At 41.0% G+C, this 22439-nt stretch overlaps 1 protein-coding gene across 2 annotated transcripts in view; it reads left to right on the top strand.

Annotated features, from left to right (window-relative positions):
* The window catches only part of Snx27 (sorting nexin 27), an 87283-nt gene that overhangs the window by 47093 nt on the left and 17751 nt on the right, over positions 1-22439 (top strand). For both annotated transcript variants that reach the window (XM_059265797.1, XM_059265798.1), the window contains exons 3-7: positions 2191-2383; positions 4672-4736; positions 9097-9201; positions 13794-13872; positions 14887-15050. In XM_059265797.1, the coding sequence (XP_059121780.1) occupies positions 2191-2383; positions 4672-4736; positions 9097-9201; positions 13794-13872; positions 14887-15050 (606 nt within the window). The remainder of the gene's footprint in view (positions 1-2190; positions 2384-4671; positions 4737-9096; positions 9202-13793; positions 13873-14886; positions 15051-22439) is intronic.

Raw genomic sequence — 22439 nt, 5'->3', positions numbered from 1 at the left:
TTGTAATCTGAGCTAGGTATGGTGGCCCAGCCCTAGAGAGATAGAGTAGGATCAGAAGTTGAGGGCCAGCTTTAGCCACATAGTGAGTTCCAGGCCAACCTGGGCTATATGAGACCATCACAAAACAAAGACACTCAAAACAAAACAAAACAAAACAAAATCAAATAAATAAATGAATAAAATTAAGAGCTTTTATTATTCAAAAGACCCCTAAGTAAAGTAAAAATGACAGTGAAAAATGGGAGAGGATATTCAAGTGAAAAAGATTGTCAAGAACAACAACAACAAAAAGCTGGGCATGGTGGTACACACCTGTAATCACATTGTGTTTGGGAGGCAGAGGCAAGAGAATCTCAAATTTGAGGCCAGCCTGTGCTACACATTGAGACCTTGTCTCAAAAACACCAAACAAAATCCCGGTGGAAAAATCATACAGAGCTTGGAGTGGTGACTTGTTCCTTTGCCCTAGAAGGAGAATCACTTGAGCGCAGGAGTTTAGGACCAACTGGACAACATAGTGAAGCAAACAGACATCTCAAAACAAAACAAAAGACTACAGATCCATGAAAAATGCACACAGATTTAAGGTGACAGTAGATGAACCACAAAAATTGGTATTTTACGAGAAAAGATACAGGAAGAAATGTTCATCACAGAGAAGTTTTGAATGTTGAAAGACACTTTGGATGTTTTAAAGAGACTGAACTCTTAAAGACTACAGAACTTTTTTAATTTTTTATTCCTGAGACAGGGTTTCTCTATGCAGCTTTGGCTGTCCTAGAACTCACTCTGTAGACTTGTCTGCCTCTAGCTTCTGAGTGCTGAGATTAAAGGTGTACCCAGCCAACTGTGGACTTTTAAAAGTTGGAATATTTTAGATTGTGATGCTGATATTAATATGAGATCTTGGGGGATGATCAAGAAAGACCTTAGTAAGTGATATATTTGTGTGTCATGTTGACAAAGGTACAATTGTCCTGTCTAGTAACTTGGAAAAAGTAAATTAGGATCATTCTGAGTTTTTTCTTATTCATTCTATCTACAGAAATACATTTCTTTTCACATATCTCAGTCTCGCCTTGAATTTGCTATTTGGCTGAGGGTGACCCTGAACTCTGTCTGTATCTCCTGAATGCTGGGATTATTTTATGTCCCACAATGCCTAGTTTTTCTGGTGTACAGTTCCTTATGCTAGGAACTCAGTGTTCCTGCATGTTAGGCAAACACTCTACCAATTATACTTCCTTCCCAGCCCCTAAAAGGATTTTTTTTTCCCTTAGATGCTAAGGAAAGGAGTGTAAGTTGTTAAAAATCTGACAGCTTAGTTGGACACTGTCTCCTGAGGTTAAATGCACATATCTTTGAAGCCTCGGTTCACTTCCCATCGGTGTGTACAACAGGAGACATGTATACAAACATTTATAGCAGTATTGTTCACATTGCTAGCTAAACTCAGAAACAACCCAATACCATCAGTGAGAGAAGAAATAAAATGGGAACAACCATAGGGTTGAGGAGATGACTAAGCAGGTAAAGGCCACCTAGCCTGAAAACCTGACTTTGCCTGAGACCCACATGGTGGAGAGAACTGACTCCTACAAGTTGTCCTCTGACTACCTTTTTCTTTTTTTCCCCCCAAGATACGATTTCTCTGTGAAACAGTCCTGGCTGTCCTAGAATTCACTCTGTAGACTAGGCTGGCCTCGAACTCACAGAGACCCACCTCTTTCTGTCTCCCGAGTGCTGGGATTACAGGCGTGCGCCACCACTGCCTGGCTTCTCTGACTACCTTTGAAATTGATTGTAGTGCTAGCTAGTCTGAGCTACACACGTCAGTCATACTCTTTTATAGTAAATTTTAGGTTTTTATTTCCTTCCTGCTTAGCTTCTTTGTTCATTCATTGTATTTATTTGTAGTGGTTTTGAGAGACTTCTGGCTTTCTGAAAATAAATCCACTCTTAAAAACTGACATTTGCCTTTGAAGTTACTTAGATGTTGGAGAAACTGGTAAAATTAAGATCATACCTCTCTCAAAATGAGTAGCCTCTTGTGTGTAGAACTTTTGCCATGTTTATTAAGTTTCTTTTGAAATGGCTGTGAACATTCTTTGTGCAGTGCATAGAAGACACCACAGTAGTACCCACCTGACTTTAGATGACTGTGACTTCCCCATTCTTCTGTCTCACCAGGTGTACAACGTTTACATGGCAGGGCGGCAGCTGTGTTCTAAGCGGTACCGGGAATTTGCCATCCTGCACCAAAACCTAAAAAGAGAGTTTGCCAACTTTACGTTTCCTCGACTTCCAGGAAAGTGGCCATTCTCATTATCAGAACAACAGCTAGATGCCCGGCGTCGGGGATTGGAAGAATATCTAGAAAAGGGTAAGCCAGACTTGATTTCATAGTAGGTAAAGGCACTTGCCACCACATCTAATGACCTGAGTTAGTCCCCAAGACCCACATGGTGGATGGAGAGGACCAGCTCACACAGGTTGTCCTCGGACCACCACTCATTTGCAGTGGTGGGTGTGTGCCCCACCCAAATGGACTAATAAATAAATGTGAGTTTTAAAAATGTTTAAAAGGGGAAAGGGGTGGTGCACGCCTTTCGTCCCAGCACTCAGGAGGGAGAGGGAGGTGGATCTCTGTGAGTCTGAGGCCAGCCTAGTCTATAGAGCGAGTTCCAGAACAGCCAGGGCTACACAGTGAAAACACTGTCTCGAAAAACCAAAAAAAAAAAAGGTAAGCTAGTCTATTAAACGTTGTTATACTGAGTGGGCATAGCTTCTGATTCCTAAGTTGCATAGCTATGTTTCCTAAAAGTCAGTAGTGTAAGGAAGCCATGTTTCAGATAAGAAGAAGTAAAGGATCTGGGCCCTGAAGGCAAGGCTGACATGTTCACTACAGTGATAGTACCCTGCTTTGCTAATTTGCAGAGGACCTCATAGCAGAAAAATGAATAGTTTTTGGTGGTCCTTGGTGGACTTTTATTTATAGGGTTATATTTACCTAGAAATACATATTATGGTGCATTGATGATTCTTGGATCATGGCAGTGTCCTATAATAAAAATTCCTTTTACAGCTGTTCCTGTATAGGTTTGCTCAGCAGTTGGCCATCCAAAGTCTCCTATAGGCAGAATTAATGAAACTTCCAAATGATAACTTGAGATTCTGTGGATGTGGATACTGAAATATTTGTTTCTCTAGAAATGACACGGATATGAATAAGATAATCTAGTGGTTGTGAGAAGAGACTCACTCACTTGGCTGTAATATCATAGCGGTATAGCTTGCTAGCGGTGTGCCTTAGTTACTGTTGTATTGCTGTGAAGAGACACCATGACCAAGGCAGCTTAGAGAAGAAAGCATTGAATTGGGGGCTGGCTTACAGTGTCAGAGGGTAGGTCCTGGCCGTCATCATGGCGGGAGCATAGCAGCAGGCAAACAGGCAATCAGGCATGGCGCTGGAGCTGTAGTTGAGAGCTTACAGTTCATCGACAGGAGAGGCATAAGCTTTAGAAACCTTAAAGCCCAGTGTCACACTTCCTCCAACAAGGCCACATTTCCCAGTCCCCACCAAATAGTTCTAGCAACTGGGAATGAAGCATTCAAACAAATGAGCCTGTGGGGGCCATTCTCATTCAAATCACCACACTGTGCAATAGGTTTTTTAGAATATTAGTTTAAAAGAATAATAGTGTAAAGACTAATTGACCTAATTCAATCTAAAATTAAACAAAACAAAACATCCCAACAAAACTAACTTTGGCATTGAACCTTATTCCTGAAGAACTGTTTCCCACATTGAAAGTGGCGGGACTTTCCTATCTGTTTTTCCTAAAGGAGACTGGCCTCTGAACATGCTGTGGGGACATTAGATAGGGTACTTTAAAAAAATGCAATAAAATCTTCAGTGTTCTTTATCATCATGGCGTGGGGCTACATTTCTTAGACAACTAGTTACTTGGTTACCTACTTCCCTCCTTCTCTTCCTTTCTTCTTCCTTTCTCTTCCTGTGTCTTGCTCTGTGTGCCTCTCTGTCTTTCTGTCTGTCTCTTAAATCACTTTGTAGGTGGAGTTAGATGCTCTGTTGAGCTCGAGTCTTTGGTTTCCTGCCCCTTTCCCACAGTGATGTTAGATGATGTTCTCTGACTTGCTGTCCTGAACAAATACATGTTTTCCCTTTGTGTTTCAATTTGACACTTGGTTTATTCTTACCTGACCTTTCTCCTCCTCCCATGGCCTCTTTTTTCCTATGTTTTGACATGATAATTGATCCCATAGGATGAAAATTTAAATATGCTATGCTTTTTTTGTTTTTAACATTTTTAACAAATGACATCTTTGTATTTTCTTTTATTGTACTGTTCTATATCATTTAGGTGAATTGTTTGTCGTGCCTTAAGATTGCATATGCTAAGGATACATATACTGGGTTATAGTTGCCTGTTACCGATGATTTAAACATTTTCTGTTTACTTTTTGATACCCGGTCTTGCCGTATAGCTCAGGTTGACTTTGAACTAGCAGCAAACCTTTTGCTTCAGACTCTCTAGTGCTAGAATTGCAGATATGTATGACCATGCTCGGCTCTGACAATTTAAATGTAAACCTTAGCATATTCTTGATTTAGGACCTGATGCTAGATTCTCTCTTTGTTTTCTGCAGTGTGTTCCATCCGAGTCATTGGTGAGAGCGACATCATGCAGGAGTTCCTGTCAGAGTCTGATGAGGTAGGTGAACACCTCCTGCACTGATAATTTCCTGCTTAGCTTCTCATGGGCAAAAATGTAGATAATGTTTGTGGGTTAAGTTGCAATCGACTCTCCAAACAACTGTATTTCTTCCATTGCCTTTTCATATATATCTGCCCTTTCAGACCTAGAGCCGGGTTCTTTTTCTCTTGTTTCTTTTTAGTTATGCTATAAAATAACAAATTCATCATGGTATTTTCAGTTCCACACATGTATATGTGCAGATGCACGTGTACACCCATTGTGTTTTGTCCATATCCCCCCTCATAAGGCTCCCTGTCCCTTCCCTCTGTCTCCTCTTTGTCTCCAATAGTCCCTCCTGCTTTTATTTTCCATTTGTATTTATGCATTTGAGTTTGGGGTCTACGTAGGAGAGAAAAATGTGCTACAGTCTCTTTCCTGCTGCATCCTTCTCTTTTGTCCCCGACCCTCTTTCCTGTTCAACTCCTGTGTACAGTCCCCTTCCACTTTGTCCTGTACATGTATTAAACTCTGAGAGAAAGCATGAAATGCTTGTCTGTCTTCTGACATGAGTCTGGCTGGTTTTGAACATGATGGTCTCCCGCTCCACCCATTTTCCTTGTGAGTCTTCTGTTTCTCTCCCAGCTGGAGCTAGAAGATACTCACTCCTTTTCACCGTACTGTTCCTCTGCATGTCTACCTGTCTGTCTCCCTCTTCATTTGCTATTTTTGAAGTTATTTTAAAGGTGATTTTTTTCATCTGATGGCAAATGGCAACCACAGTGGTTATTCTGGATCTTCAAGTTGGTAAACTGTATTTCTTCATGAGATACAAGTTTCTCTCTGTACTTCTGAGGTAATGTTTTGATCATTTCTGCATTGTCTGGTGGACCCTGATTTGTCAACAAATGTGATAACTTACTTCCTTTAGAATGCTGTAAAATTATGTAGAAGTGACCTAGTAGCCTGCTGATCTCAAAGCTCCTGAGGCACTGGTTTAGGGTCGTCTTTATGTTGGGGAACCTTCTTAATGGTATGTGTGGCAGGACTAATTGAAAGTTCACTGCCATAATTCTGCTGCTGTGAGAAAATGCTAAAATCCTCTCCTCTCCTCCCCTCCCCTACTCTACCCTATCACTCCTCCTTACTTCTCTGTCTCTGAATAAACGCATGGCTCATCTTTCATGTTAAAGAAAAAACAAAATTTGACTCTTTCTAGTAGCCATTTTTCTCTGTTCATCGCTAAGGTTCTTAGAGAACTGTTCTGTTTTACTGCCATTTCTCTACTTGAAAATTTGAAACTTGCCCACAGTTTTCAGGATTCAGTTTGAACTCCTACATGGTACTCACATGGCACATCCTGGTCTGGCCTCTCTCTCTAATATCAATCCCTACCAACTGTCTGATATATCGTTATTCCAGGTACTTTAGTACTTTCATTTCTCCTTTATGGTGCTACGACTCAAACCTGGACACTCATGCATGCCAAGCAAATGCTCTGCCACTGTGACACATCTTCAAACCTACAAAGTATGTTTTTAACATCTATTTATTTATTGTGTGTCTATGCTTGTACAAGCAGTGCAGCATACCACAGCATGGTAGACAGCTTGGGGAACAGTGGTTCTTTCCATCATGTAGGTTTTGGAGACCAAACTCATCAAGGTCATCAGGTTTAGTGGCAAGTGCCTTTATCAACAGAGCAAACCTACTAACCCTCTCATTGGCTCTGGAGTATTTTTTATTTCCTTAATCCATATGTCGTTCCCTAGAGTTTCTGCTCTTCCAGGGAGTCTCCCCCTCACTTGACCTCCATGCCCATTGTTTTGTACGGCTCATCCTTTAGAACAGATCAAAGGTCACTTCTCTCCGAGCACCCTTCTGGCTCTCTGTACTTTTCAGCTGTCTTTATCAACTCCTCTTGTGCTATGCCCTGCTCTGTTCTTTCTGCCTTTGGAATGGAATCTGTTCTTTGTTACTTTGACACAGTGAACTCATTCACTGTGCTATGCAGAGGCAGTTTCCAGTCTGCCGTTTTCCAGTCCACCTTCTCTTTGAAGTCTTACTTCTCTGATGACTCAAGTCATCGATTTTTCATCCTACAAAGAACTTCTGCAGTTAGTACCACTCATGTTATTGCCATCTCATTTTCTAATTTTTATACATATAATCAGTTTGTCACTTTATATTTTTAGCTTACAAGAGTGTGTGAGCTACCAGTAGGTAAGAGCTAAATCTTGATTATCTTTATATTCCCAGTGCCTTACCACAGTGTCACGCATGTTGGAGGTGCTTAATAAGTATTAATTGAAAAGAAGGATGAATATGTAATATTAATGTGTTGTCCATCAGTTATTTAATATGTATATATCTTGTTTTCCTGACTAGATTAGAGGCTTCTTGTAGATAAGGGTATAAAATATAATAATGCCCTCCCTTGTCCATTGTTTTATTTTGTTATCTGTAGTCAGCTATGATCTAAAACTATAAGATACAATATTTCAGAAATAAATACTTTGTAAGCTTCCATTCTGAATACCATGCTAAAGCTTTATGTCATTCTGTGCTGTCCCATTTGGGACCTAAATGGTCTTCTGTCCAGTGTATCTACTCTGCGTATGCCACCTGCATGGTAGTCACCTAGTAGTTTGGTCAGTTATCAGAATACCTGTTCTAGTATCGCACACAGTGCTTGATGTATTCAAATAAACCTTAATGATGCCTTCAATGTGGGAGAGTAGTAGTATTAGCAATCACATAGACCCAAGGGAAGCCATAGAGAATACTTCTTTAACAACAGTAAGAAAAAGAATCCTGCCTGGTAAGATTGCCAAGGTCTGTAGTAGGTATACCCATTCTATCTATGAAATTATGGACAAGCGAAAGTAAATTTATGCTGGTTTTGCAGGAGCACCTTTAACTATAAAAGTTACAGCCACGGTGCATGATAATTGCTTAGTGCAGATGGGAACAGCATCCATTGTGGGTTTCAGTACCAACCACCGCTCCTGGCATGCATTGTGGATCTTGGGACATAACCCCTGTGGGTCAGAGGGAAACTATTGTAATGTTTAGGGTACTTTTAGACAAAGAGTAGTAATTTTTAATGGTCAGGGAAAATGAACTTATTCCTAGATGGTTATTTCTCAGTAATAAAAATTATAAGGTCAGGCTGGAGAGAGGGCTCAGTGGTTGAGAGCACTGACTGCTCTTCCTGAGGACCTGGGTTCAATTCCCAGCACCTACATGGCAGCTCACAACTGTGTGTAACTCTAATCCCAGGGCACTGGACACCCATGGCAAAACATCAATGCACATAAAATAAAAATATATAGAAGAGGAAAAAAATTACAAGGTCAAAAATTTGTTAGAAGCTTGGCATGGTGGTTCATGCCTATAATCTCAGCATTCTAGAGACCAAGGCACCTTGAGTTCATGGTGAACCTGGGCTGCAAGGCAAAACTATCTCCCCTTTCCCCCCACAAAAAAACCCAAAAAGACAAAAGACAAACTGTGTTAGAAAAGTGTGTTGAGGCTAGAGAAATGGTTTAGCAGTTAGGAGCCTTTGTTGTTCTTGCAGAAGACCTGGGTTCAGTTCCCAGCAACTGAATTGTGGCTCCCAGCTAATCTGTCCTCTAGCTCCAGGGGATCCAAAGATGTTCCCGACCTCTGTGAGCATTGAATATGCACATGGTGCATGTACATATATGTAGGGACACCATACACATAAAATAAGTCTAAAAAATTAAAAAAAGAAAAATATGTTATTATCAAAAGCCATGAGGATTGCTGTTTTGTTGTTGTTGTTATTGTTTGTTTGTTTATTGTGCTAGATCCCAAGCATTGTAAGCAAGCATTCTCACACTGAGCCATATCCCCAACTCTAAGTGTTTGTTTTTAATTAGGTAGAGCAAGAATTGTATAGTCTTTGCTTAGAAAATTGGGCATGAAACTACCTTACATCCCTAAGTCTCATCCATTTTTCCTTTTGAAGGTGTATATCAAGGTTCAGGAAGGACATCAGTGTATCTCTTAGCAGATCTCGCTGCCTAATTACTCAGCCAGTGTTGAGACTGCTCCTGTCTGTTGGGTTTTCTCTCCATTGTGAGTTCTGAATGGGTGACAAGAGTGAACCAAAGTCTCATCTGGGTTTCACCTAGACTTTTCAACAGTATTCTATTTTGAAATAGGAACATGATTTTAACTTCTATACCCTAAAGTCAGCTTTATGAGCTGTAAATATATTAACTTTTAAGACTTCATTTTTCCTCATTTTAATTGAATTTACTTCCTGTTTCTTATGTTAGATATTGTTTTGCTAGCATGTAGCAAGGAGAGTGAAAATTTACTGGGTTGCGAATTCTTTCTTTTCCTTTAGAATTACAATGGTGTGTCTGATGTAGAGCTGAGAGTAGCATTACCGGATGGAACAACAGTTACTGTCAGAGTTAAAAAGAACAGTACTACAGACCAAGTATACCAGGTAAGTTAACCTTGAGCAAGTCGACTTGACATTGGATGATGTGAAGCCAAGTAAAAAATTAAATGAGTTAATACATACAAAATGTGCAGGATACACTTACTAATTCAGAGGACTAATGTGAAGTAACTTTGTCCTTCTTAAAAGAAAGGTATGTGCGAGCTGGGTGTATTGGAGTGTGCTTGTATACTTGTAATCCCAGCACTTGGGAGGCCAAGGTAAGAATGATGCAAGTACTAGGGTAGCCAGGACTATACAGCAAAACCTTGTTAAAGAAAGAAAGAAAGGAAGGAAGGAAGGAAGGAAGGAAGGAAGGAAGGAAGGAAGGAAGGAAGGAAGGAAGGAACAGTAAATACTCCAGAGTGCAGTGGTTATGATTAACTCCCTTTTTTGTTGTTGTAAAAAACCCTTTTTAAAAAATGGTATATGTAGTTAGGCAGTGGTGGTACACGCCTTTAATTCCAGCACTTGGGAGACAGATGCAGATGGATCTCTTGAGTTTGAGGCCAGCCTGGTTTACAGAGTGAGTTCCAGGACAGCCAGAGCTGCACAGAGAAATGCTGTCTCCATAGCCATTTTTCCAGCCCTGAAAAAACTTTTTTAACATATATAGAATCAGAATAGAATCATAAATTTCTCTGTATGCTTTCTTTTTAATGGTGTGAGATATAGAACCCAGGGCCTTGGGCATACTTTTTAGGGAAGTATTCCATCACTGAACTACATCCCCAGTTCCTTCATTAGTCATATTTAGTAATAATTATCAAGATCTTGACACATTTACACCATGTACCCTTTTTTCCTTTTCTTCTAAGGGTATTTTGTGTTTGTTTTTTTGTTTTTTTTAGTTTTGTTTTTGGGCAAAATCTATGGTAGACCTGTGTGTATAGTTCAGCAAACATCTAAAACATGCACATTCTTTATATATAACCAATACCATTATCAAATCTTAAAGCAACACCATTTCTTATTGTTAATTAACTCCATAGTTAGAATTTTTCAGTTATCAAAATGAATTTTTATAGTTGGCTTGTTAAAAATCTGATGGAAACAGGTCGTTATGTCATATTTGGTCTTAATTTTTACTTACTGTAATATAAAGCAATCTCCCTTCCTTGCTCTTGTGTGTGTGCAGAAGTTGGATCATGCTAAATTTATCTGCTTGTTTCCTTGTAGATTATTTATCATGTCCTTCTAGTTCCCTGTATTTTCTAGAAATAGAAATTTACTCTAGAATCTTGATTATATTTAAGTTTTTTTTTTTTTTTTTTTTTGGTTTTTTGAGACAGGGTTTCAATGTGTAGCTTTGCGCCTTTCCTGGAACTCACTCGGTAGCCCAGGCTGGCCTCGAACTCACAGAGATCCTCCTGGCTCTGCCTCCCGAGTGCTGGGATTAAAGGCGTGTGCCACCACCGCCCGGCTCAAGTTTTATTTTTCAATACAAAATACAAATACTTTATAATTAGGCTGTATAATATAAAGTGTTGCTTCTCAGTAGGCACTACTCAGTCTCTGCTTGTCCATTTTAGTGGTAACGTGATTGATGAGTAGTTTGGTGGCGTTTACTTAATGTTTTTACTGCAGAGTTTCTCCTGATCTTTACCAGATGAGTCTGTCCATTGCTAATTGTTACCTTAATCAGTAATTTCAGAAAGGTTGCAATGTGCTGGTTTCTAGTTCTCTCATTTTTTTCACATAGCTAGAATTCTTCTGTAAGTAACTTTTTCTTGTCGGCGAAGGCTATTGATTTAGCCTGAAAAACAGTTTGTGGGAGAGAAAGGTTAAAAAATTAATTCTTTCCTTTATTGGCAGTTTTCAGAGTAAAGAATGGATGCTTTAGTTGATTCCAGTGTTGTCCAGTGTAATAATTATTAATAGTTTATTTTTAGTTACAGGTAAATTTCTAATTAAATGTGATTTAATAAACAGCATGTTATTATCTCTTTGATGCTCAAATGGTTGCATCTTTGGCCAAAGGAAGTTCCTTTATGTCTGTCTGTTCCTGTGTACTTTTGGTACTATCCATTAGCTTATGGGATATTTTATTAAAACAAGATATCTTGGTCTCTTCTTTAGACATTTCTTGGCCTAGATCTAGAATAAACCCCTTCCTCTATTAGTCTTGGTTCTTGGTGAGAAATAACATTTAAAATCACAATCTGGGTGTTGGGTATAATCACGATTTGCAGGCCCATTTATTTGCCTTTAATCTGAACTGGATCAAGATTTTCAGGGAGATAGACAGAATTCTGGTTATTAGCGCTTATTCAGAGCACTCCTTTATAACAAACAAGAAAATCTATCCTTCATTAATCATCTACAATTACCATGGCAGTTGATTATTTGTAGGATTCCAGCCATCTTTGAATTTTATAGGAATGGAGTATATTGGAGTAATTGCAAAAGGTTTGTTTTTACTTTTTGGGGGTGGGGTTCAAAATAGGATTTCTCTGTGTAAAACTCTGGCTGTCCTGGAACTCCCCCTGTAGACCAGGCTGGCCTTAAACTCACAGAGATCCACCTGCCTCTGCCTCTGCCTCCCCAGTGCTGGGATTAAAGGTGTGCTCTGCCACCGCCACCGCCACCACCACCGCCACCACCTGGCAACTTTGCAGATGTTTTGTTCTCTTTTTTCAATGTTTCTTTAGAAAAACCTAGGGTATTTTTTGTTTAATTTTTTATATGTTTGTATAATCTGTGAATATGTATGTAAACATTGTTTGCAGTTATCTGGAAAGGCCAGAAGAGGGCATTGGGTATCCTGGAACTGGAGTTCCAGTGTGGGTGCTGGGAACTAAACTTATGTCCTCTGTAAGCGCAGCAAGTGCTCATATCTGCTGGACCACCTCTCCAGCCTGGACTCTCCCTTCCCCAATCATATTACTGAATCTTGTAGCTAGAAGCCATTTTGTAAACCCTCAGAGTATTCTAGTTTTGATCCAGTGCAGTATAGAAAGGTGATTTAGAATACTTGTAATTTCCAGTTCCTACACAATATCAGATGAACCTAGGCTGGGTATGTGAGCAGATACAGGAAGAAGGGATATAATCATATTTGGTTCAGTCTTCTAACAGTTTTTAGCTGTTTAGTGAATTGTTTAGTGAATACCTTGCTTATATTGGGAGTGCTCTTAAAAAAAAAAACAAAAAAACCCTGATTTTGTTTTCTGCTGTGTACTTTTTTGTTGTTGTTTTGTATGTAATTTCATTTTGATTTATTTGCACATGAAATCTTTCCATTTCTTTCTCATTTGTCATGTTAGGGCCTTAGTTTCCAGAGAGGATTGGGTCTTGTTTAATATGCTGTTTGTCAATGTTTGGTTACTTCCGTGAAGATATTGGTGACTTTAATAAATAAATAAATAAAAATAAATAAAAAATAAAAATAATTTGTGAATTCTGAATAGAATTAACAATGTTAAAAAAAAAAAGGAAAAGAAAAAAAAAAGAATTAACAATGTTTTAAGCCCAAGAATTAAGCACAGAAATGCACACACATATATATAGTTCCAGGTACTTAGGAGGCTGAGCTTGTAAGAGGACCACTCCAGTCTAGTTCAAGGCCGATATAACCAACAGAGTGAGAGCCTGTCTCTAAAACAAGAAAGTAAGAACCAAAGGTTGAGAGGTCTGGAGAGATGGCTTAGCAGCCCTGGCTGCTTTTCCAGAGGACCCAGGTTTGATTCCCATCACCCACATGGCTGCTGATAACTGCCTATAACTGCATTCTTTGGGGATCTGCATCTTCTGACTTCCATGAGCACCAGTCACACAGACAGATACACATGCAGGCCAAATACTCATACACATAAAATAAAATAAAAATACTTAAGTAATCAAAGGCTGAGATTTTTGTGTGTTAGCAGCCTATAGTAAATGTAAGCTGAATATGTAAAACTAGGTGTCAGAGAATCTGTTTTTAGGTATGGTGAGATGCCTCAGTGGGTAAAGGCTTTTTCCTCTAAGCCTGACAGCCTGAGTAATCCTTAGAGCAGCACTGATTCTTGCACATTGTTCTCTGACCTCCACATGAGGTCATCCCACACACATACACAGAGACATACATATATACACACACACAAACAAAGTGAATATTTTAAGTATTTTTTAAAAAATTGTTTTAATTTTATGATCTGTCCTGTCAAGTATATTTCTTTAAATGATATAAAACACCTTTGTGGGGGCTGGAGAGAGAACTCAATTCTAAGCGATCCATTGTCTTTTTCTAGTTTCTGTGAGCATCCAAATATACATGGCATTCATTCACACAGACACAGACACACACATACACATTAGTAAAATAAATTCAAAAAATACCTTTGTGGAACGAATTCATATTTTAAAAAGGAACTTTGATACCAAGGAGGAAACTGTTGTCAGCTTGTATTGGAAGAGAGATGCTCACAGAGGGCAGCTGTATTTGGATTCATTCATATGTGTGCACATGTGTACCTTAAGGATAGTTGTGGGCCATGGTGGCTTTTATGAAGCCAGGATGCAGAGTGTCTCCTTTCCCTTCTCATATATCTACCTGTCCCTATAGCATTGTCTGAACTTACTTTTCCTGAAACAATTTTATCATGTTTAAACTTCAGGCTATCGCAGCAAAGGTTGGCATGGACAGTACAACAGTGAATTACTTTGCCTTATTTGAAGTGATCAATCACTCCTTTGGTAAGTGCTGATGTCTGTTACTCTATTTTGTTTGGGGTGTTTTAGTCTAACACTCTTGGACAGAAACTGCTTTGCCAAAGAAGAGCTTAAGGATGAGAACAGAGCCCACTTAGTACTGCTGCCTTCAGCGAGCAGACTGGGAAGATCTTGTAAAGAGTTTCTGATCACTGTCCATCCACCGTTGTCTTTTGTCTGTCTACAGCAACTTGAATTCCTTGGGAGCAACCATCTTCCTAGTATTTTTCTTCCTAATTCTCAGTGGCCTGATACACAGATAGAAATTGTGTTATAAAGAATTGGTAGGATGCCAGGATGCTTGGATTTTAATCTTATCCTTTCTAAGCTTTAGCCTCACTCTCTATAAAGGGGAAATATTGAGTCTGTCTTTTGTAGTGTTAGAAAGCCAATTAAGCCTCAGGAAAGGCCTTAGGAGCCAGTGTAGGGATTAGAAATAGTAAACTGGGTGTGGTGTCACATGCCTGTAATCCCAGCCCAGGCTGTTTGGAAGCTGCTCAGAAGATGCCTGGACTGTGGCAAATGCCTTAGGATTTGGGGAGTGGGTGAGAAAGAAGTACTTTTCAGTTCTGCACAAATAAGTGCAGTACATTGAGAGTGGCCATAGGAGAGACTCCAGATGTCCCCTAGCTGGGTAAGAGGAGAGGCTGCTCTGAAGACATTGGTGGATAGCATGTCTGTCCACTGATGGGTGTAACTCAGCAGATCAGGCATTTTAGCTGAGTTTGGAGTTGGTACTCTATGCAGTCGTGTTAGCTGAAAGACATGTCATTCAAGCAGAAGATTTCAGTCATTTGCCTTACTGTCCAGAGTCTTTGTTAGAAAGGGTAGATTTGGCTGGATCTGCAATTCCGTGTTCTTGAGCTAGAGTTTCTTGATGAATTTGAGCTGATGCTATAATTAATGACGACTACTATATTGGTCTGCCTTGTACAGTTTCTACTTGGGAGACTCCTGTATATCTCTCCACTTCAGCTTTCTTTATTTTGTCTTCTTCAGTACGTAAGCTGGCACCTAACGAATTTCCTCATAAACTCTACGTCCAGAATTATACGTCTGCTGTACCAGGCACCTGCCTGACGGTTCGCAAGTGGCTCTTTACAACAGAAGAAGAAATCCTCTTAAACGACAATGACCTTGCTGTTACGTACTTCTTTCATCAGGTAGGTAAACAAGTCTGCCTTCTAAAAGCCGATTTCTTTTTCTATTTGTAGATAGTTGGTAATTTGACAATTCAGTGTGACTCCTTGGCTCTGAGTAACACAGAACAGTGTATCCCATTTCATAAGAGACAAATGCTAGAGCTATGCCAGAGTTTTTTAAAAGTTCAGTTTTTTTAATCAATAAGATGAGTCTTATGACTATAGGTGTTCAGTGTTTTTAAAGCAGTATTATATATGCTGTATGTCTGAGAAAAAAGCAAGATATCTTTTTTTTTTTTTTTTAATTATGTTCTCATATCGTAGTCAACACAGAAGACCTCTGTGATGTCAGGGGCAGAGAAGTTTCTCCCACCAGCAAGTGTGTGATTCTTCAGTGGGTACCACCCCAGTCATCATTAAGTGTAATTCAGTCCTGACACTATCTACGTGGAAATATCAGTCTCACAGATCAAGGGCTAAATCCCTCAAACTGCCTCCATTTTAGACGTAGTTACAAGTCCTCTGAAGCTGCTCAGCAGCTGGCTGCGAACTGAGGTTCCCACGACCCCTCCCCCACCACACACACTGCTTCTGCTTTGAGTAATTTGCTTAAATTGCTCACAGAGCTCAAAAAACTTAATATTTACCACTTTAGTACAGAGGATATTTTAAAGGACATGAATAAGCAAGAAATACAGTGATGTATAGTGAGCTTAAAAAGGTCTAAAACATAGGAGCTTCCGTCTTGGGAGAGTTGGGAGTACACTGCCTTCCTGGAAGGTGGGTGAGTTCTCATGTTCACTGTCCTGCAAACTGGTCATGTTAGTAGTCCAGGGACTCAGTCTTTGGGTTTCAGGGTGTGTGTGTAACATGCACTCAAATGTGGCAGTGTGCACGCCCACACACGAATATGCTGAGGCCAGAGCAGCACATCGAGTGCCTTCCTCTGCCCTTTTCTGTGTTACTGTCTAGAGACAGGGTCTTTCCCTGAGCTAGCCCACCAGTTAGGCTAGCTAGGCTGACTGGCCAGTGATTTCTCTGGATCCGCTGGCTCCTCCCAGTGATGCTTGGATTGTAGGCAAGCATAGCCCAACTTTTTTTACAGGGGTGCTGGGGATTCAAACTAGGCCCTCACACTTGTAGAGCAAGCACTTACCCACTGAGCCCTCTTCCTTCGTGAGTGTGTGTGTGTGTGTGTGTGTGTGTGTGTGTGTGTGTGTGTAGAGAGAGAGACTTAATACATGAGCATGACTGAAATATAAGCAACCATATTAAAATGTGATTGGATATACCAGGTTTGGTTTAATGCTGTTAGACTGAATGATGATACCCAACTTGACCTCTCTGTACAGCATTCCTTTTTCATTGGGACCAGGATGCCCTTCATAAATAGGGGTCTTCTCAGGAGAAGGTTTTGTTTCATTTGGGTATGTATTCATGTGTAGAGAGTGGCCGTATGGGTAAATATATGAGCCTGTGTGTGTAGAGGCCAGAAGTCAACTTTAGGTGGTGTTTCTCAGGAATTACCCACTCTAGTTTTGAGACAGGGTCTCTCACTTGGCTTGGAACACACACCGTTTAGGCTTAGACTGACTGGCCAGCAAGCCCCAGGGACCCTACTGTCACCGCCTTCCCAGCACTGGGATAACAAGCGTGTGCTACTACATCTGGCCTTCTTTTTTTTTTGGGGGGGGGGTAGTGTTTATGAGTGGTCTACCTACATGTATGTATGTTTACCATATGCATGCCTGGTACCCAAGGAAGCAAAAAGAAGACATCAGATTCTCTGGATGTCACACATAGTTGTAAGTACCATGCAGGTGCTAGGAACCAAATTTGGCTCCTCTGTAAGAGTAGCAAGTGCTCTTAAACAATGAGCCATCTCTCCAGCCCTATATGAAGCTATTTGTATGAGAGCTGGGGATTGAACTTAGCTTCTGTGCTCACACAGCAAGCAGTTTACCAACTGAGCTCTCTCCCCAGCATCTTCAGAGGGTCCCTTTATAGCCAACTCAAAGACAGAGAGACAAGGGAAAATTAGCACCGCCCCTGTAAGGACATTTAGGGGCCTGGGAAAATGGCTCAGTGGGTAAGAGCATTGGCTCTGCACTCATAAAGACCTGAGCTCTAGTCCTTAACACTCACATTAAAAAGGTGAGCATGCGTGTGAACTCAGAGACTGAGGTAGCTAGCATATACAGGGTCTGCACGGGTACGCACCAGGTCCTCTGTGTATGTATTATGGCTCTGCAGTCATAAAGACCTGAGCTCTAGTCCTTAACACTCACATTAAAAAGGTGAGCATGCGTGTGAACTCAGAGACTGAGGTAGCATATATAGGGTCTGCATGGGTACGCACCAGGTCCTCTGTGTATGTATTATGGCTTCAGTTTTGTGTTTTTATGGGATCCCTGAGTGTGCAAACAGCTATATTTTGGGGGCTCTTTTCCTTCTGTTTGTTTTACCAATTCCAATATATTAGTTTTGTTTTTCTTACATATTTTATTATTATCCCTTAAAACCCTGTTTGTTTTCTAATGAGAGATAGAAAGGGAGTGGATCCAGATGGGAGGGAAGGAGGGGGGGAACTGGGAGGAGTAGAGGGAGGGGAAACTGTAGTCAGGAGATATTATTTGAGAAAAAAATCTATTTTTAATAAAAGGAAAAGAAAAAGCTGAGCATGGCTGGGCATGGTGGCATACACCTTTAATCCTAGCACTCTGGAGGCAGAGGCAGGCCTCTGAATTCTAGGACAGCCTGGTCTCCATGTGCATTCCAGGCCAGCCAAGGATACATAATGAAATCCTGTCTCAAAAAAAAAACAACCAAATGGGGACTGGAGAGATGGCTCAGTGGTTAAGAGCATGAACTGTTCTTCTAGAGAATCTGAGTTTGATTCCCAGCACCCATGTCAGGTGATTCACATCCACCTGTAACTCTAGCTTCAGAGAATCTGTCGCCACTGGCCTCTTTAAACATCTGCACTCATGTGCATATCTCCCCGAGACACATGTACATCTACATAATTTTAAAAAGGTAAATAAATAAATATTAAAAAACAAAATAGTTGAGCATGACCCAAGTGCCTATAATTCCAGCACTATGAGGTGGAAACAGGCAGATCTTCAGAGCTCACTGTCTCGAGGCAACAAGGTAGAGAGCGGAAGAGGAGACACCCAATGTCCTGCCCTATCTCGCCTTGTGTGCATATTCATGAGTGCCAACATACACATACACACACACAACCTTCTAAAGACAGTTAGAGCTCCAAGTATTTATTTTAATAGTTTTTGTTTTCAAAAGGAATCCTATGTGGAGCTTTTGGTCTCGTGGGTCTGAATTAGTGCCCCTGTATACTCTGCATATCTTCATTCTCATGTTTACTCTCATGATCTCCTGTGTGGATCTCTATTTCTACTGCTTGAATATATGCCTTCCCATCCCTTTTAATCCTTAACTTTGGTGGAATAGAATACATACTCAGAGTCAAGAAGGGGAGGGTACATAGGATATCACATTTAAAATCTTGACTAACTGAAGATGCCCTCACATTTGATTGATGTTAGGGTTGGGAATAAAATTCTAGGTTGAGGGGTTGGGGATTTAGCTCAGTGGTAGAGCGCTTGCTACAAGGCCCTGGGTTCGATCCTCAGCTCAAAAAAAAAAAAATAGAATTCTAGGTTGAAAATTATTTTTTTTCCAAATTTTAAAGCATTATCTCTGGTTTTTAGGGGTTCATTAGAGAATTGAAAGCAACAGATTTTGGGTCTCTTGGTGGGTCACATAATACCCAGCTGATGATGGGTATCTCAGGTCACATGGTAACTTGGTGACCCATTGTGAAACATTCAGTTTCCACTAAGACCAAGTAGCAGGCCAAGAGCTGTCTCTCAAAGTAAGAAATCGTTATCTGCAGATGATGGTAGATCTGCATAGATGATAGAACTTGCTCCGAAATCCCAAAGGTCTCCTCACCTATAGGGGCCTGCCCAAGGCTCAGATAGCATCCCTATCTTCCACTGGCACCTCAAATACTCTAGGTTCTGCTGGCTCATATGGTCCAAGTGGTAGAGCAGCCTGCACAGCAGCCTGGACCTGTTGAAGAGACTGCTCCCATTCCAGGCCCCACACAAAGCTAGCAGCTTTCCCAGTCACTTGGTATGTGGGCTAGAGTAACACACCCGAGTGAGGAATGTGCTGTCTCCAGAATCCAAATAGGCCCAGTAAGTGTTCTGCTGCTGGTGGTGGTGGCAGCTTCTTCAAGATTGAGTTCATTTTTATGTATTTGAATGTTTTGCTTGAATGTATGTTTGTGTGTCATGTGCATACGTAGTACTTGCTGAGATCAGAAGAGGGCATTGGGTCCCTAGGAGCTAGAGTTATGGACAGTTGTGGGTGGAATTGAACCTTTGTCCTCTGCAGGAAAAACAAGTGCTCTTTACCACTGAGCCGTCTTTCCAGCCCTAGTATTGTACTTCTTTTTTGGTGGTGAGAGGGCCAGGTATAGTAACTTACCCTTCACCTTAGAAATAATATCTCTACATGCCCTATACCACTGAACCCCTAGAGATTTCTCTGAGGTAGAAGGCCCTTGAATTTTGATTGGATTAATTTCCCATCGTCTGATGCACATGTGCATTATGAACAAGTCCAAAGTAGCTGTCTCCTCCTGCTCACTTGGTCTTATCAGCATAATGTATCAATATAGCGCACCAATGTGATATTTTGTGGAAGAGACAGATGATCAAGATCTCTTCAAACTAAGTTATGACACAGGACTGAATATTTAAAATACTTTTGAGATGAAACTATAAAGGTATACTGGTGGCCTTGCCTACTGAAAGCTAAGTACTTCTGGTGGCCCTTATGGACAGGTACTGAGGTAAAGGCATTTGCTAGATCAATAGCTGCAGACCACGAACCAAGAGATATGTTCATCTGTTCAAGTAAAGCCACTGCATTTGGTACAGCAGTTGCAGTCAGAGTCACTACTTGATTAAGTTTGCAGTAGTCAACTGTCATTGTCCATCACCCATCTACCTTTTGAGTAGGCCAGACAAGAGAGTTACAGTGAGATGTAGAAACCACCTTCCCCACAATTTCAAGTCCTTGAGGTGGCATTAATTTCTGCAATTTCTCCTGGGACTTGATACTGTTTTTGTTGTTGTTTTTCACTGTTTTCCCTGGTAGGCAACTCCAAAGGCTTCCATTTGGCCTTTCCAACTATAGTAGCCCTCCTCCACAGGTCAGGGAAGCAGTGTGGGAATTCCACCAACTTGTAAGTATATCTGTCCCAATGATACACTATGGACTTGGGAAATAACCGCAGACTGAGTCAGGAGACCCACTGTGAGTCGGACTTTAGCCAGAACTCCATGAATCGTCTGATTCCCAGAAGCCCCTACTTTAACTGGAGGGCCAGTTCTTGGGATCTCCTGGAATCAGTGTTAATTCAGAACAGTATCTGATAGACCCTGGAAAGTCTGATTGTTTCCTTTCCCCCAGTGTACAGTTGTCCTTGTGTTCATGTTCATCCGGGGAAGGACTGGAGAATGGCTAACAGTAAAACTTTAAACTATTTTATCAGAGTTCCTTCCCCAAGGGAACCAGGCTTCCCCTTCATTCAAGGAGTTCTGGGTCTGCAAACTGGTTCAAGTCTGGTATTTGTGTCACAGGCTGAGATTTCCTCTTGCCATCATCCAGTGTACCCTTTTTTACATTTGTTTGAGAATTTTTCTGTTTATACAGATTAAGCAAAAATGCAGTAGGCTTCTTATCTACTTCAAGGTTGGAAACACCATGATGTATTAGTTAGTACCAAAGGTCCATTCAAGTCACGCCACCCTAAAAGTCATTTTGCCTATGCTGACCATTATGGACCTTTCTCTGCCTGGGCTGCCCGTTATGGTAACTGCCACCACTCTGCCTTTGGTGATTCAGTGCTGCCTCCTGGCCCATGCCACTCCAGGACCCGGTTAAACCCATTGTGCTTTATTCGACCAACTGAGCAACTGCATCTCCAACCCTAAAGTCTGACACAAGGACAAGGGCAATGACAAAGCCCTTCAATGTGCTGGTGCCTCTCACAGTTTTGCATCTTACAGGGTTAATGAAGGGCATGTCTTCTGGCCCTTCCTACTGTGGAGGATTAGATTTTACACAACACACCCATTCTAGCATTGCGTTTCCCTGAGCCTTAAAATCCCTTCAACGTTGAGCCAAGGGGTATCAGGGATCTTCAGCTTCTTTTCATTAGGTCACCTTTTAACAAATGCTTTAGCCAACTGGTCAAACTTTTGACACCTTTTTGAACTGTGTGTGCTTCCATATGAAACCTAGAGTTTCCACTCAGCGTGTCCATATCCATAAACTCAGCCTAATTCAGGTTTATGTTCCTTCTACCTTATTTCACACCCTTAAAATCCATTTTCATGCATATTCTCCAGACTCTGTTTGAATGAATTAGCAAACTCATTAAGGCCTTTAGTAATACAGCACACCCCTTCATGACTACACCTTTGCTCTCCACTGTAGGAACATGTCTTTTTTTTTTTTTTTTTTTTTTAAATTTTATGTGCTTTGATGTTTTGCCATGGGTGTTGGGTCCCCTGGAACTGGAGTTACAGACAGCTGTGAACTGCCATGTGGGTGCTGGGAACTGAACCCTGGTCCTCTGGAAGAGCAGTCAGTGCTCTTAACCTCCAAGCCATCTCCCCAGCCCCCGAGCATGTTTAGTCTTAAGTCTAGTTTTGAGTCTAGAGACAACTATTGGTGGTCCCTGAGGGACATCAGTATTGCCTTGCCTGGCATGTCCTTCAGATAAAGTCACTGCTGCTTCAGCAGACAATGAAGGATTAATTCCTCCAGGTAAAGGTGAAGAGGGCGATACTTCAGGGGTTGGTGATGTATCCTTTGCTAAGGGTTGGGAGACTATTTCCTCATGTGAGATAACCCTTTGAGAATCTAAGGGTTCAAAGTTCTCAGCCTTGGGGTCCTCTCACACATCTTTACCTCAAGTTACAGGATCCTGTTGCTTGTCCGTGTCCTTAGACACTGACCCCCTCCAGGGCTGGAACTGGAATGAAAACTGTTGTAGGTCAGCCAGTTTACAGTGAAGACTTGGGTTGGATTTTCTGAAACTTGAGCCCTGTGGCTTCTGGAGAGAAGACTCTTCCAGGGCACACTTAGAAACCTAGACCTTGTGTGTGAACCTGGAGCTGGCTGATGTTTTCATTGAGCTCATGCTTTCCCATTGGAGGTTTATCCAGAGCTTCCAGGAGAAACCAGCCAGCATCGTTACTTTCCTTACCTATCCATAAGTTGTCTAAAGTAAATTCCTGTTCTCATCAAATGTTTCTAGCCATGGGCTTTCAAAGTTCTTCATGCTACCAGGGAAGGCTTCAGTAACTA

This window comes from Peromyscus eremicus, chromosome 6, assembly GCF_949786415.1.
Source record: "Peromyscus eremicus chromosome 6, PerEre_H2_v1, whole genome shotgun sequence".
Classification (NCBI taxonomy): Eukaryota; Metazoa; Chordata; class Mammalia; order Rodentia; family Cricetidae; genus Peromyscus; species Peromyscus eremicus.
This window is presented reverse-complemented; position numbering and strand designations above follow the sequence as displayed.